Below are 13,954 nucleotides of genomic sequence, written 5' to 3' on the forward strand. Positions count from 1 at the left end.
GTGCCGGCTTTTCTTCCCTGCTTCTGTTTGCCAACGGCCCTCATGATGTTTGGAGCTCTTGCGTCCTTGACCCTATCATAAGGGACCTACCACTGGAGTGAAAGAAAACTCCTTTGTTGGCAAAAGTTCAGACTACTCGTTGTACACTAAATATTTTAAAAAGGAGAGGACACTCGAGTTTTCCAAAAAATTTATTGGCTTACTACTGGAACATGTATTGACCGTTTTATTTAACTTACTTTTTGACTCCTTTATTTTTACCCACTTTGCTGTTTCAGCCCAATAGGTGGGACTGAATGTTTATCTTTTCAATTCAAATTGCTCTTTCATTTTAGGTGGACACCAGGACCAACTTCGAATGGCAGCGGCAGCTTCGATACTATTGGGACATTGATATCGACAACTGCGTGGCCAAGATGGCGCTCTCTACTTATATTTATGGCTATGAATACCTTGGGGCCTGTCCCAGACTGGTGATCACACCACTCACGGTAACAGTAACATTCACACACATTCACACATGAAAGCCACACACAACACCGTAACTTGATGACCAGCATTCACGTTATTGCAGCTCCACAAAGGTGGAATTCAAGGTTGACAATTGATTTGTATCATTTCGGCACACGATAACTCAGGTCTCCTTCTTCGTATTTGTAGGATCGTTGCTACTTGTGTCTAATGGGAGCACTCCAGTTAGACCTGGGGGGAGCTCCAGCGGGGCCAGCAGGGACTGGCAAAACTGAGACCACCAAAGACTTGGCTAAAGCTTTGGCTATCCAGTGTGTTGTTTTCAACTGCTCTGACGGTCTGGACTACAAGGTGAATTCATGCATCATATATATATATATCCTTTATATACCTTTTATTGTTTGTTATTTTCCAGTTCCTCAGCTCTAGTTTTAAGTGTCTGCCCCACATCCAAAAAACTGTGGTGAACATGTCTGGCCACAAGATGGCAGTGTTGCTGAAGGGCTCAAAGCGTCTTACTGGGAGTTCAGATTCTGGCGCCCCCCTTGTGTTTTTATTGTCATTCAGTTCATTTTATTGATCAGCTCTGTATCCATAAGAGAATTATTACAGGGGCAGTCACTTGCTAGTCAGTGTGGTGAGTTGATTAAATGGCAATTCAGGAGATTCCATTATCTAAAACTATGTCTGTAACTTATGGCCTCAGGTTACGCACTTTAATCTATTTTTTTTTATTCCACATGTCCTCTCCAGATGATGGGACGCTTCTTCAGTGGCCTGGCTCAGTCCGGAGCGTGGTGCTGTTTTGACGAGTTCAACCGGATCGATATTGAAGTGCTGTCAGTCATTGCCCAGCAGCTGATAACCATACGAAACGCCAAGGCCGCAAAGGTGATAAACAGCGCTTAAAAGAATGGGTTTTAACATTATCCTGGCACTACACTAAAACTACACTGTTTGTGTGTTTATGTTATGCAGCTGACCAGGTTTCGCTTTGAGGGCAGAGATATCAAGTTAGTGATGACATGTGCTGCATTCATTACCATGAACCCGGGCTACGCTGGAAGAACTGAACTGCCAGACAACCTTAAAGCTCTCTTTAGACCCATAGCTATGATGGTTCCCAACTATGCTCTCATCGCTGAGGTAAAGTTGTATCACACACGTGTTGTCGACAGTAATCTCGGTTGCTTGTGCGCACGTCTATCATCGTTGTGGCTTCTTTTCCCCAGGTGATTTTGTACTCGGAGGGATTTGAGTCCAGCAAAATTCTAGCGAGGAAGATGACCCAGATGTACAAGCTTTGCTCCGAGCAGCTGTCCCAGCAGGACCACTACGACTTTGGCATGAGAGCTGTCAAATCTGTTCTGGTCATGGCAGGGTCAGAATAATAATGCTTTTGTTATTCGCTTACTCATTCACATTCCAAGGACCAACAGATTCAAGGCAACACTACACGTATTGATAGTATAAGAAAAGGAGTTCTAATATTTATGTATTTTTAAAACATGACAGAAAAAGAGATTTATTCTTGCTTCACTGGCTCAAAGGCTAATGTGTGTTTGTGTAACCTGTTCTGGGGGTTGCTGTTTCCCAAACCTGCTTAAATGTCTTCTGTCTGTGTTCTCCATCACCTGTGGTTACTTTTTCAGTGTTCCCTAAGAAAACAAAGTTATCAACGTGTGATGCATCGTTTGACTCGGCTTTAATATCACTCCCCTGCTACTTTCACAGACAGTCATTATCTCCCACTTAAGTGGCGAATGTTCTTTTTTCCTATGTAATGTGAAGTAACACCGCCGTGCCAAAAGACATTTTTCTTGCCAAGCTGCTCATTTGGTTAATTTTGTTATCCTGATGAATTTTCCCACAGCACTCTGTCTTTATTTGTACTGCCGTAACTCGGAATTCATTTGAATGAGGTTGCTTACTTGGAATTAATGCAATGTGATGTCTTCATAGGTCCCTGAAGAGAGATAACCCACACCTCAGTGAGGATGTGGTCCTCATCAGAGCACTGAGGGATTCCAACCTGCCAAAGTTCCTCACCGATGATGCAGTGCTTTTCGGGTGAGAGGAAAATAAATATAACCAGAGATGTTTTCTTTTTTTTATACATTTGTGAATCCCAGGGAACAATATTGTGTCTGTAACATACAAGTACTACAGCAAGACTGTAGCTACTATTATTTCTAAGGCCACATTAGTCATGGGTAGATGGTGAACGGTTTAAAAATGATGGTTTAATTGAATTAGTTAGTCATAAACAAGTCCATATCTTTTGCAGCAGACATTGCCATCTAGTGGCCTCTGAAAATCAGGACACTGTTTCATGAAACAGCAACCTCATGAAACCTCTTCTATCCATCACCAGCTGCAGTAACTACTTCTACCCTTACCAACTCCACATTTTTTTCCTAAATAAAAACTGCTTCAAATACTTCACAAATCCCAATCTCAGACAAATACTACCTGTAATACTACCTCTTGTAAAAACTACAAATCCTACTATGACTACTACTTCAATTGATGCTTGTGCTACAATTTGTACGAACACAAAAGGTGCCTCCAGTGTATCCATTGATTTATGACCAAAGAAGCTACAACACCTTGCACCGATTCTGCTACAAAACTTATATACAACTGGGTTCTATCCCTGTAACAGCTGCAATTACTGCTTATTATACTGCTACTACTACAGGTATAACCGTACCTCTGCAGCTACCATAAAATCATCACTACTGGCAATGACATGTAACTTCACAGCTACTACTAGTCTCAATGCTACAAAACAACATTGATGCTGGGACAAACCATTACCTGTTTTTCTCATGTCCGTGATCCCTGTATACTATTTGAAATAGTTAGATATACCATTCGATTAGTTGGCCTTTATTAGTCCCACTATCACTATGACATCCAGTACATGCTTCCGCTGCCATGCAAATTTGAAGGAATTGAGTTGAAATTTCAGGTGGGCTTTTTCCTGACAAACAGCATTTATTGTGGTTTTCTTTCTGCCAGTGGCATTTTGTCTGACCTCTTCCCCGGTGTGGTCATTCCCGAGCATGACTACGGCATCCTGCACTCCACCATTCAAGACTCGCTTGTGAAGAAAAACCTGCAACCCCTGGACAGCATGATCAATAAGGTACACAGTTGGATGAAACGGAATGAAGTCTAAATTCTTTTTTCTGCTTTAGCAACAATACATGTATTCTTCCTCTAATTCTTTCGGTCTCAATCAATAAACAACAAAAATAATAACAATAATAATAATAATAATAATAATAATAATAATAGTAATGGAGATAAAGAAAACCATACAAGCGTGGTATGTGGAGGTTTCATTTATGGTTGGGGATATCTGACTGTCACCAATTACATTTGACCTGCCGTCTGCAAAAGTATTCAAAGATTAGAGATGTTACGGACCAGACACCCAGACTACTGTGTTTTTCACTTGACTGTAAACAGTGCAAATGGAGTCTATTTGGTATAAGCATCCTGCTGGAATTCCTTTGCAGGTGATCCAACTCTATGAGACGATGATTGTCCGCCATGGTGTCATGTTGGTGGGGCCCACCGGTGGAGGTAAAACCACATGCTACAAGATACTGGCAGACACATTGGATACTCTTCATGGTGCAGGACTCAGTGAGAGCAACCCCTTCTATCAACCCGTCAGGATGTATATTCTCAATCCTAAATCCGTCACCATGGGGGAGCTCTATGGAGAGGTGCAACCCATATGACACTGGTTTTGTTTCTCCGCTGCTGTTCTTAACACGTCTTGATATGTTGTGGTAGATTAACAAGTTAACGCTTGAGTGGGTTGATGGACTCATGGCGCTGAGCGTGCGATACGCAGTGAATGACACGAGTGATGACCATAAATGGGTGATATGCGACGGACCAGTCGACGCTCTGTGGATTGAGAACATGAACACTGTGCTGGATGACAACAAGATGCTGTGTCTGGCCAACAGTGAACGGATCAAGCTTACCCCATCCATACATATGGTGTTTGAGGTCAGTCAGATGTTATTGTTTGTGCTACTTGACTAAGTGATAACAAATATTTGTTGTTCAGGTCCAGGATTTGGCTGTTGCCTCTCCGGCCACTGTCAGTCGCTGTGGGATGGTCTTCATTGACCCTGATGAGCTGAGGTGGATGCCGTACGTTCAAACATGGATCACAGGTCTTGGCTCCAAGGTGATTCTAATATTCGTCTGATTTATTAATGTCTATTTTTGCTATAAATGTTCATTCCATTGTTTAAGGATTATAAAGATTAGCCCTTTATATAGGTGTAATATAATGAGGCTGTCATTGAAATCTCTCTGAGGGAGGCTTTATCTTGTCTTGGAGGCAAGTTAAAGAGAGACAATACTGTATGTATAAATATATTTTCGCTCTCAAAATACAGTGTAGTAAGGTAGTACTGTGTTGTAGGTATCAGTGTAGTAAGATCAGTTACATTAAAATAGACAAATAATTAAGGAACAAGCCTATTGAGGTGGCTCTGGCACCCTCCGGTCCCCCTCAGTCTGTGGGACAGTGGAAAATAAATTTGACTCTACAGTTCTTGTCCCATTGTTGTGTCACTCGGACATGCACACAATGAACTCAGTTGCTACTGCTGAACAATGCTCAATCAATCAATGTGAAATTGGTCATCTATGGTTAGACCTCTTATTCGACTAAACATATATCAAATAATTATATGAATCTAAGTCTGAGTATGTGTCACATGTAAAGCTTCCAGAATCAGTCCGGACTTTCTTGTTGGAGTTGTTCGAGCAGTATGTGGACAGTGGTCTTCAATACGTGTGGAAAAATTGCACACAAGCCATTCGTCAGGTGGACATCAGTAAAGTCCACACTCTATGTTCCCTGCTGGAAGCTCTGCTGCTGGGGAAAAAAGGACCAGATCTCAAAATGGTATGTGAAGCTATCAATGAAAACTTTTGAAACAGCTTAAATGTTTAAGTTCATTTTACATTCTGGTGTTGGTTGCAGGACGCTGAGAAGCTGAACTCACTTCTCACTCAAACGTTCGTGTTTTCCTACCTGTGGGCCGTGGGAGGGAATCTCAACAGCGCTCACTGGCCAGATTTTGACAGCTTTGTCAAAAAGCAATTTAGTGACAGGGAGGAAGTTCAGGTGACCCCTCAAGTTTGTTTTTGTGTATCACATATTGTTATGCTTTTATCTGCAGTGTGTTTAATTTCTCATCCAACAACTGGAAACAGGGCATGTTTTTCACCACCTGTCAATAGGACATGAATTTGCTTGTGTAAATAAACGCTCATGAAACACTCCGATCATTTCAAACAACTACTTAACCCTTGGAATTATGAACGGCTCTTTCAATCACGGCTGTTTTCTTCAATTTCCAGAGATCTCTCCAGAGCCAGAGCTCTCCAGAGAGCTCTCACTATTGTCCTTTATTGTTGCCCTTTCATCTTAGCTGCCACTCTTCTGAGAGGTAACATGCATAACAGGTGCCTCAACTCATTCCACCCTGCCTGCCCTCCCCTCTTCTCCTCACTAGATTCCCTTCCATCACAATGTATGACTGATTCCAAATACTAAACCCAGTGTTACCATCAGTTCCGTCACATATATGTAATGAATTACAAAAAGGCATGCTTGCCACACTAAACATAATATTTTCGCAGAAAAAAACAGTTAATTGGACCCATGTTATGAGCTTATATTTCATTAAATATGTTTTTTGCAGGTCCTAAACAACACCCCGTTGTGGAACGTGTACATGAACTACGCTCAAGGTTGCCTTGAGTCGTGGGAGAAGATAATCCCTCAATTTAGGTATGACCCGGAACAACCGTTCTTCGAAATGCTGGTTCCCACCATGGACACCGTCTGCTACGGCTACCTGATGGAAAAACTGCTGTCAGTGCGACGATCTGTTCTTTTCACTGGCGCCACTGGCGTGGGAAAGGTAGAGACGCAACTGCATGTAATGGAGCACCATGCAAAGTGTCTACAAAATTCCTTTATCATTGCTGAGTTTTACTCTCTATATACTCCCTTGTCTTTGATGCTTACAGTCTGTTGTAGCGCGGGGGCTTCTCAACAGCATCCAGGAAAACGCAGGCTATGTTCCAGTCTACATCAACTTCTCAGCTCAAACATCATCAGCTCGTACTCAAGAAATCATCGAATCTAAACTGGAGAAAAAGAGAAAGAACCTTCTCGGTAGAGTCCAAACAATACGTTCCTCCTGAAGTCTCACGATTTTTGTGATTCTAATCCAATATGTTTTCCCCTGCTTAGGTGCTCCTGGCAAGAAGAAGGTGGTAGTTTTTGTGGATGATCTGAATATGCCCAAACTGGACAGCTATGGTTCACAGCCCCCCATCGAACTGCTGCGGCAGTTCCAGGACTTTTCAGGCTTCTATGACAGACAGAAGTTTTTTTGGAAGGGAATAAAGGTAAACTAATCTTTCCACTAATGTTGATGTTGAAGTCATGCTATCCAGATTTTTTTCCCCTAAATAACCTACTCAATGTGTCAAAGATAATTTAAACACGTGTGTAATTCATCAAAAAAAGGCTATGAAGGAAATATGACCATCTGTTTCAGTCATGTGTTCCCTGATTGTGTATGTTAATATAGTGATATCATATAAACTTTCCTTTCTAGATTAATCTCACATGTTTGACATTTTCCTCAGTTTGATGCATGTTTTTTTTCCTCCAGGATATGACAATTGCAGCTGCCTGCGCACCGCCAGGTGGAGGACGCAATCCTGTGACGCCGAGATTCATCCGTCACTTCACCATGCTGTGTCTGCCCACACCGTCGGAGCAGAGTCTCAAGCACATCTTCAAAGTGAGGGAACGCAAAAGGCGAAGGCGAATATTTAACACACACAGGAGTGCACAGATTTCCTCATCTTTTTGCAAACAATTTTTGACGCGCTCCTTATGCCCATTATACCCAATTAAGTTCTGTTTTGAATTCTGTGTCGCTGCAGGCCATTTTGATCGGCTTTCTCAACGAGTTCACTGATGAAGTGAGAAACTGTGGCGGCCAGATTGTAAACGCTGCAGTCGAAATCTATAATCGATTAAGTGTGGATCTCCTGCCAACCCCTGCTAAGTCACACTACGTTTTCAATCTGAGGGATCTGTCAAAGTGTGTTCAAGGTGAGACGTTTTTTGCTATCAATAAAACACCATGCATATTTCAGTGGCCATGTGGTTCTGATCCGAATAGTTGGAGACAATGAGGAAGCAAAGCTATGTATAATTAATATAGTCTGAGTACAATGTTCATGCTATTTTATGTACATGTAAAAATAATATCTGTAGTCACATGACCTCAAGTCTCTCTGACATTTTTTTAGTACTTTGGACTGGTCACCTGTCTATATTTGGCACATAGAGATGGGCAGCCGCAGTTATCCTGGGAAGGAAACCCACACAAGCACAGGAGAGCATGATGCAGAGTGTTCACTCCTGACTAAAATGACATTTTTACAAATAAAAATGGTTTGTCTATCATTGTTGCACCATCTGATAAATCAACTATTTGCTAGAAGTGTCTCTGTTGTAAAAAAAAATAATAATAAATTGTCAGACATAAATACATAAAAACTACTTGTAGGGCATTGTTACAGCATGTGTACAACGCAACTTCCTATTCCTATTTCTTTATTCTATTTTGTTCCGGAAAAATAAATAAATAATGAAATCCATAAATAGGTGATTTTAAACATGCATTATCAATGAAAAGTTCCATTAGGAAACAAAAAATGGGGATGATCTTTCTGGCAAGAGTCTAGACTCTTGAAATGTTAAATCTCGAGGAAATGCTCTCAGTGGTCGAATGCAAAGTAGGTTGAGTATACTGAGATAGTGACCACTGCACATGTGAATCCCTCAACTCTGTTTGACTGTGCTCAATATTGTTGAAGAATTATTAAATATCTGACTGTCCGTATTCATAGTTGGATTGATCAGATCACTCTAAATCTCTTCTTTTATTTTATATATATTTTTAGGCATTCTACAGACCGAGCCAACTCAGATTAGAGACAAGAACCAGATCTTCCGCCTCTTCTGCCACGAGTGTCAACGCGTGTTTCATGATCGCCTCATCAACAACGAGGACAAAGATTATTTCAACGGCATCGTCTGTCAGATGGCCAGTAAGATGGTCAACATTATTTCTCTCTTGAATATCATTTTTTTTGTAACACCGCTCCTTTGTTTGACAGAAAAGTATTTTGACATCAAAATGGAGCCGTCATACTTTGTGACTAATCCGATCATTTTTGGGGACTTTATGAAGGTCTGGCTGAATTGTCTCGATAGCTATAGTCTAACTTTAAAATGGTCTATTCACACGGATAAACTTGCTCTCTTAGGTTGGTGCCGACAAGGAAGATCGTGTTTACGAAGATCTTACTGACATGGACAAGATCCAGGGCGTCCTTCAGGACTACCTTGATGATTACAACATGACGTTCTCCAAGGAGACCAAGCTGGTTTTCTTTCAGGACGCCATTGAGCATGTTTCAAGGTAAAGTCATTTGCATCGTGATACTCACTGAAACATCATTTCAGTCTTGTTCTGATTTCTAAATGTTTCACCTCACAGAATTGCCCGAATGATTCGACAAGAGCGAGGGAACGCTCTGCTGGTTGGTGTGGGAGGAACAGGCAAACAGTCGCTCACCCGTCTGGCCGCCCACATTTGTGCATACCAGTGTTTTGAAATTGAGCTGAGTAGAGGATACAACTATGACAGTTTCCATGAGGACTTAAGGAAACTGTATAAGTTAGCTGGAGTTCAAGGAAAAGACACAGTCTTCCTCTTCACGGACACTCAGGTATTCTGCAGTTTTGAAACACTGCCTTCGATTGTGTGTTAAACATTTTGAGTCATATTTACAGATTGTTGTGGAGGAATTTTTGGAGGATGTGAACAACATGCTGAACTCTGGAGAGGTGCCCAATCTATTTGAAAAAGATGAGTTGGAGCAGGTTTTGGCAGCTACACGGCCCAAAGCCAAAGAGGCTGGAATTAGCGAGGAGAACAGGGATGAGGTACTCAGAACACACTCTGGCTCTCACAGGCATCATACTTATCACAGGGAGGATGAAAGAACACACACTTCTTGAAATAAGAAACATTGTCAATAAATGTCCGCAGAAATTGTCTTTGGTTACCACAGTGTTGTTGACTTCCTTATTGCCTTTTGGCAATGGAAACATAATTCATAAAGATTGCATGAAAAAAATTATCTTTGTGGTGTGAAAGTTAAGTTTTGACTTTCTGAAAAGGGCTGTAAATCGAGACAATGAACAGGATTTTAGATTAGATTAGAGCCTTAATAACAGGCTGCGACCCAAATCAAGAAAAATATAACTTCTTTTTCACGGCTCGAACACATTTCATCTCAGTTAAAGGTCTCTTTTTTTGTTTGGATTTTTAGGTCTTCCAGTTTTTTATTTCCCGCGTACGAGAGAAAATGCACATTGTGCTGTGCATGAGTCCGGTAGGCGATGCATTCAGGGCCAGGTGCCGGATGTTCCCGTCCCTGGTCAACTGCTGCACTATCGACTGGTTTGTTCAGGTAAGATGCTTTGCGGCAACAGGTTTTCAGATTTACGATTCTCTCTTGGTACGTTAGCCTAAGCCGTGCAAGCTCTTTTCATGTGTGCGGGAAATACTAATACAAGTCTTTTATTTATTTATTTTTTCTAATTTGATGCCCAGTGGCCTCGAGAGGCCCTGCTGTCCGTCTCAAACGCCTTCTTCCTTAATGTGGATTTTGGAACAGAGGAGCTGAAAAAAAGCTTCTCCACTCTGTGCGTTGAGATACATGTGAGTGTCAGTGTGATGGCTGACCGTTTCTACGAAGAGCTGAGACGCCGCTACTACACCACGCCAACCTCTTACTTGGAGCTCATCAACCTCTACCTGTCCATGCTTGAGCAGAAGAGGGAGGAGCTTGTGCTGGTACGTTATGTGAAGTTGTGCCGCTGAGAATAAAGCCCATTGGATCTGCATCTCTGTGTTTTAAACTAGAGACGGAGCTTCTAGAGGAAGTCAGCAGCATGTTAGGGTTGTGCAGGATTTGTATGTGGTCAGTGAGACAGTGGTAAGGTGTGCTTTAAAACTCAAGGTGAGAGTGGGATCACATCGAGGATCAGCACTCAGCCCGTACTAGCGGCGTTGATGGACAGACTGATGGACCCTATGGACTATGATGTTTTCTGATGACATGGATGTGAGCATGAAGATGAGTTGGAGGAGATGGGTTTCAGGTCTGAGATTGTCAGACATGTTATAATGTTGTCAACCATTGCTTTCCATACAGTCTATCATTTAGATTACTGAAGGACAAAGTATTATTTGTGTGACCACTCATTCAACTTCACTGTGACTCAGGCGAGGGATCGTGTGAAAAACGGTCTGATGAAGCTTCTGGAAACAAACGACCTGGTTGATACCATGAAGGAAGAACTTTCCGCGCTGGAACCCATTTTGAAAAAGAAATCCTCTGATGTTGATGCCTTGATGAAAAAACTGGCCGCTGATCAAGAGAAAGCCGATGAGGTGTGATGAAAAATGTGCTTGTGATGTAGTTCAAAAAGAATCACACCGGCTCTTCATCAGGTGCGGAACATTGTCAAAGAGGACGAGGCGATCGCCAAGGTGAAGGCCGAAGACACACAGGCCATGGCTGATGATGCCCAGAAGGACTTGGATGAAGCAATGCCAGCTCTAGAGGGCGCAAACCAGGCCCTCAATTCTTTGGACAAGGCTGACATTTCAGAGATCAAAGTGTTCACCAAACCCCCAGACTTGGTCATGACTGTGATGGAAGCAGTTTGCATCCTACTGAGCTGCAAGTTAGTACCTCCTTTCAGTGTCATATTCCTCTCTGAGACATCTTCAATACCATGTGTTTGTCTCGACAGACCGGACTGGCCCAGCGCCAAACAATTGCTGGCAGATGCCAACTTTGTTAAACGTCTCATGGAATATGACAAGGACAACATCAAGCCTCAGATCCTTGCGAAGCTGAAAAAATACATCAATAATCCCGATTTTGTTCCAGAAAAGGTCTGATTTACAGTGAAGTTAAATACTATCAGCATATTGGATTTTCACTCATACCTTTGCCAAAGGTGGAGAAAGTGTCTAAAGCCTGCAAATCCATGTGTATGTGGGTCAGAGCGATGGATCTTTACTCTGGAGTGGTCAAAGAAGTGGCACCTAAAAAAGAAAAGCTGGCCAAAGCTCAGGGAAGTTACACTACATGCATTGTTCATTCTAAGTGATGCCAAGTTTTGATTTATTTTTTCCCACTGCAGGAGGAACTTGCTATCACCATGGCCACATTGCGGGAGAAGCAGCAGAAGCTTTTGGAAGTGGAGAACCAAATCAAGGCACTGCAGGATCAGTTCAACAACAGCCTGGATGAAAAAGATAATTTGGGTAAGTGCTCTAAACACTTGCTTTAAAAATGTTGCAGTTGAGTTTAATACTTCCCTTTTTCACGTTGCTAGTCCAAACCATGGACTTGACACAGGCACGACTGACCAGGGCTGGAAAGCTAACTGCTGCTCTGGGGAATGAGCAAGTGCGTTGGGAGGAAAGCATCGCCAAGTATGAACAGGAGATCATCAACGTTGTCGGGAATGTCTTCATCGGCGCTGCTTGTGTGGCCTACTATGGAGCGTTTACTTCTCACTACAGACAGCTGGTATGTAGTTTATCCTGGATAAAGCACTCACTCTCAGCACATTCTTTGACGATTCTATAGTGATATGTAGACGAGGTTTCACGAAACAGCAGGGTTGATGAAACATTTTTGAATTTTCCAAGGCCACTGGTGGCGCTCTTGGTTTAGAAATAATATGAGGTTTCATTGAACTAGTCCTTGTGAAGTCCAAACATTTTACAGCAGACAGTGTGGTCTAGTGTCCTCTGAAAATCAGGAGACCTCATTTCCCCTTCAATACTGTGCCATGAAACATCATCTATCCATCACTACAATTCTACAGCCAAACAATCCAAGTAAACCAAGGCGACTTCTATCCATGTGTTGCTGTAAAGGGTTAAGTTGTGTTCTGGGTGCTTACCAGAGTAGTTAACATTTGTGAGCGCGCCTCTGCTTAAGTTCACATTAGATCAATATCTATCTGAATTATTAACTAGTTATTGAATCATTCATGAATTCTCTAGATTAGTGTGCAAAGAGAACAGTCCTCTGTCTAGGTGTCTAGCATTTATTTAATGCTAAGTGTTATTAGCTAATAACACTTAGCATTTATTTAATGCTAAGTGTTATTAGCTAATAACACTTAGCATTAAATAAATGCTAAGCATTTTAACTGCTTTCAGTCTATTGTCGGTTGTCTTTGCGTTTATTTTCTCCATTTAAGGTCAACATTAACAAGCTGTTAGCTTTGCTTTTTTTTTTAAATCTCAGAGGGCGTCCTCTCATTTGTGTCGCGCCCTCTCCTCAGTTGATCGACCAGTGGATAATACTCTGCCAGGAACTCAACATTCCTATCAGCGCTAACTTCAGCCTCATCAACATTCTGGGCGACCCCTTTGTCATCCGCCAGTGGAACACTGAGGGTCTTCCTCACGACGTTGTCTCAAAGGAGAATGGCATTCTGGTCACGGAAGGTCGTCGCTGGCCTCTGATGATTGACCCGCAAGATCAAGTGAGTGTTGAGCTGAAATGAATGCAGGAAGTTGTTCTACAAATAAGAATCTTGCTTTAGGTTAATGGAGGAAAGCAGCATCATATAAAACCAGGGAGTTTGAGATTAAAAAACACACATCAACAGCAGTTTTACCTGTTCTGATTGTGACTGAGAAGAACAATACTGTTATTGCGCAAGAAGACAAGTCTATTTACAAAAAGTGGACTTGTGTTTTGGTTCTCCAAGTTACCTTTAGATTTAAATTTAGTTTTCCAAGCAACCGTCAAGGACCCTGGCCAGGATCTAAGGGTCCTCACAGCTGCAGCATTTCTTTGAATTCAGGACCCAACCTTTAAAAGTTATTCATCCTCAAGTCAATTCTAAGGCAGATACTGAGCCTGCGCTGTGAAGGTACTGTAAAACTGGGTTATGAGACGTCCCCAGCTGCTGGAACTGGTTTCCTTTGTGTGTGGGAATGGAGCTCCATTCTTCTCATTTTAAGTGTGTAAATGTATTTATACTTGCGTTGATTGACTGTGTTAAATGTATTTTGTTGACAGGCGAACAGATGGATCCGATCTAAGGAGGCTAAACACGGTCTGAAGGTGATAAAGCTAACAGATCCTAGCTTCTTACGCACTCTGGAAAACGGCATTCGCATGGGCACACCAGTGTTGCTGGAGGAGGTAGGACCTTTCTCACTGCCCATTACCTGTTATCCTGTCCATTAGTGTTTACAAATGAATATGCATTTTGTGATTATCTTTGTGATTTAAG

The 13,954-nt window shown here is 42.0% G+C and overlaps 1 protein-coding gene across 6 annotated transcripts in view; it reads left to right on the forward strand.

Moving 5' to 3' along the window:
• LOC128754060 (dynein axonemal heavy chain 6-like) overlaps positions 1 to 13,954 on the forward strand; it is a 42,903-nt gene that overhangs the window by 16,119 nt on the left and 12,830 nt on the right. For 4 of the 6 annotated variants that reach the window (XR_008413896.1, XM_053856381.1, XM_053856380.1 and 1 more), the window contains exons 31-61: positions 336 to 491; positions 661 to 822; positions 1,225 to 1,362; positions 1,450 to 1,617; positions 1,704 to 1,852; positions 2,434 to 2,541; positions 3,496 to 3,622; positions 3,999 to 4,211; positions 4,282 to 4,503; positions 4,565 to 4,687; positions 5,234 to 5,416; positions 5,495 to 5,638; positions 6,219 to 6,440; positions 6,550 to 6,697; positions 6,776 to 6,933; positions 7,203 to 7,334; positions 7,480 to 7,651; positions 8,509 to 8,655; positions 8,725 to 8,798; positions 8,875 to 9,029; positions 9,108 to 9,339; positions 9,404 to 9,556; positions 9,946 to 10,086; positions 10,230 to 10,472; positions 10,905 to 11,072; positions 11,133 to 11,582; positions 11,648 to 11,761; positions 11,831 to 11,957; positions 12,029 to 12,225; positions 12,992 to 13,195; positions 13,738 to 13,863. Coding sequence is in view for 5 of the 6 variants with exons in the window: in XM_053856381.1 (XP_053712356.1) it covers positions 336 to 491; positions 661 to 822; positions 1,225 to 1,362; positions 1,450 to 1,617; positions 1,704 to 1,852; positions 2,434 to 2,541; positions 3,496 to 3,622; positions 3,999 to 4,211; positions 4,282 to 4,503; positions 4,565 to 4,687; positions 5,234 to 5,416; positions 5,495 to 5,638; positions 6,219 to 6,440; positions 6,550 to 6,697; positions 6,776 to 6,933; positions 7,203 to 7,334; positions 7,480 to 7,651; positions 8,509 to 8,655; positions 8,725 to 8,798; positions 8,875 to 9,029; positions 9,108 to 9,339; positions 9,404 to 9,556; positions 9,946 to 10,086; positions 10,230 to 10,472; positions 10,905 to 11,072; positions 11,133 to 11,582; positions 11,648 to 11,761; positions 11,831 to 11,957; positions 12,029 to 12,225; positions 12,992 to 13,195; positions 13,738 to 13,863 (5,256 nt within the window). In the remaining variant the exon portion in view is untranslated. The remainder of the gene's footprint in view (positions 1 to 335; positions 492 to 660; positions 823 to 1,224; positions 1,363 to 1,449; positions 1,618 to 1,703; positions 1,853 to 2,433; positions 2,542 to 3,495; positions 3,623 to 3,998; positions 4,212 to 4,281; positions 4,504 to 4,564; positions 4,688 to 5,233; positions 5,417 to 5,494; positions 5,639 to 6,218; positions 6,441 to 6,549; positions 6,698 to 6,775; positions 6,934 to 7,202; positions 7,335 to 7,479; positions 7,652 to 8,508; positions 8,656 to 8,724; positions 8,799 to 8,874; positions 9,030 to 9,107; positions 9,340 to 9,403; positions 9,557 to 9,945; positions 10,087 to 10,229; positions 10,473 to 10,904; positions 11,073 to 11,132; positions 11,583 to 11,647; positions 11,762 to 11,830; positions 11,958 to 12,028; positions 12,226 to 12,991; positions 13,196 to 13,737; positions 13,864 to 13,954) is intronic. The other 2 variants (XM_053856382.1, XM_053856383.1) reach the window with 2 other exon arrangements.

The sequence above is a fragment of the Synchiropus splendidus genome, chromosome 2 (genome assembly GCF_027744825.2).
Source record: "Synchiropus splendidus isolate RoL2022-P1 chromosome 2, RoL_Sspl_1.0, whole genome shotgun sequence".
NCBI classification, from domain to species: domain Eukaryota; kingdom Metazoa; phylum Chordata; class Actinopteri; order Syngnathiformes; family Callionymidae; genus Synchiropus; species Synchiropus splendidus.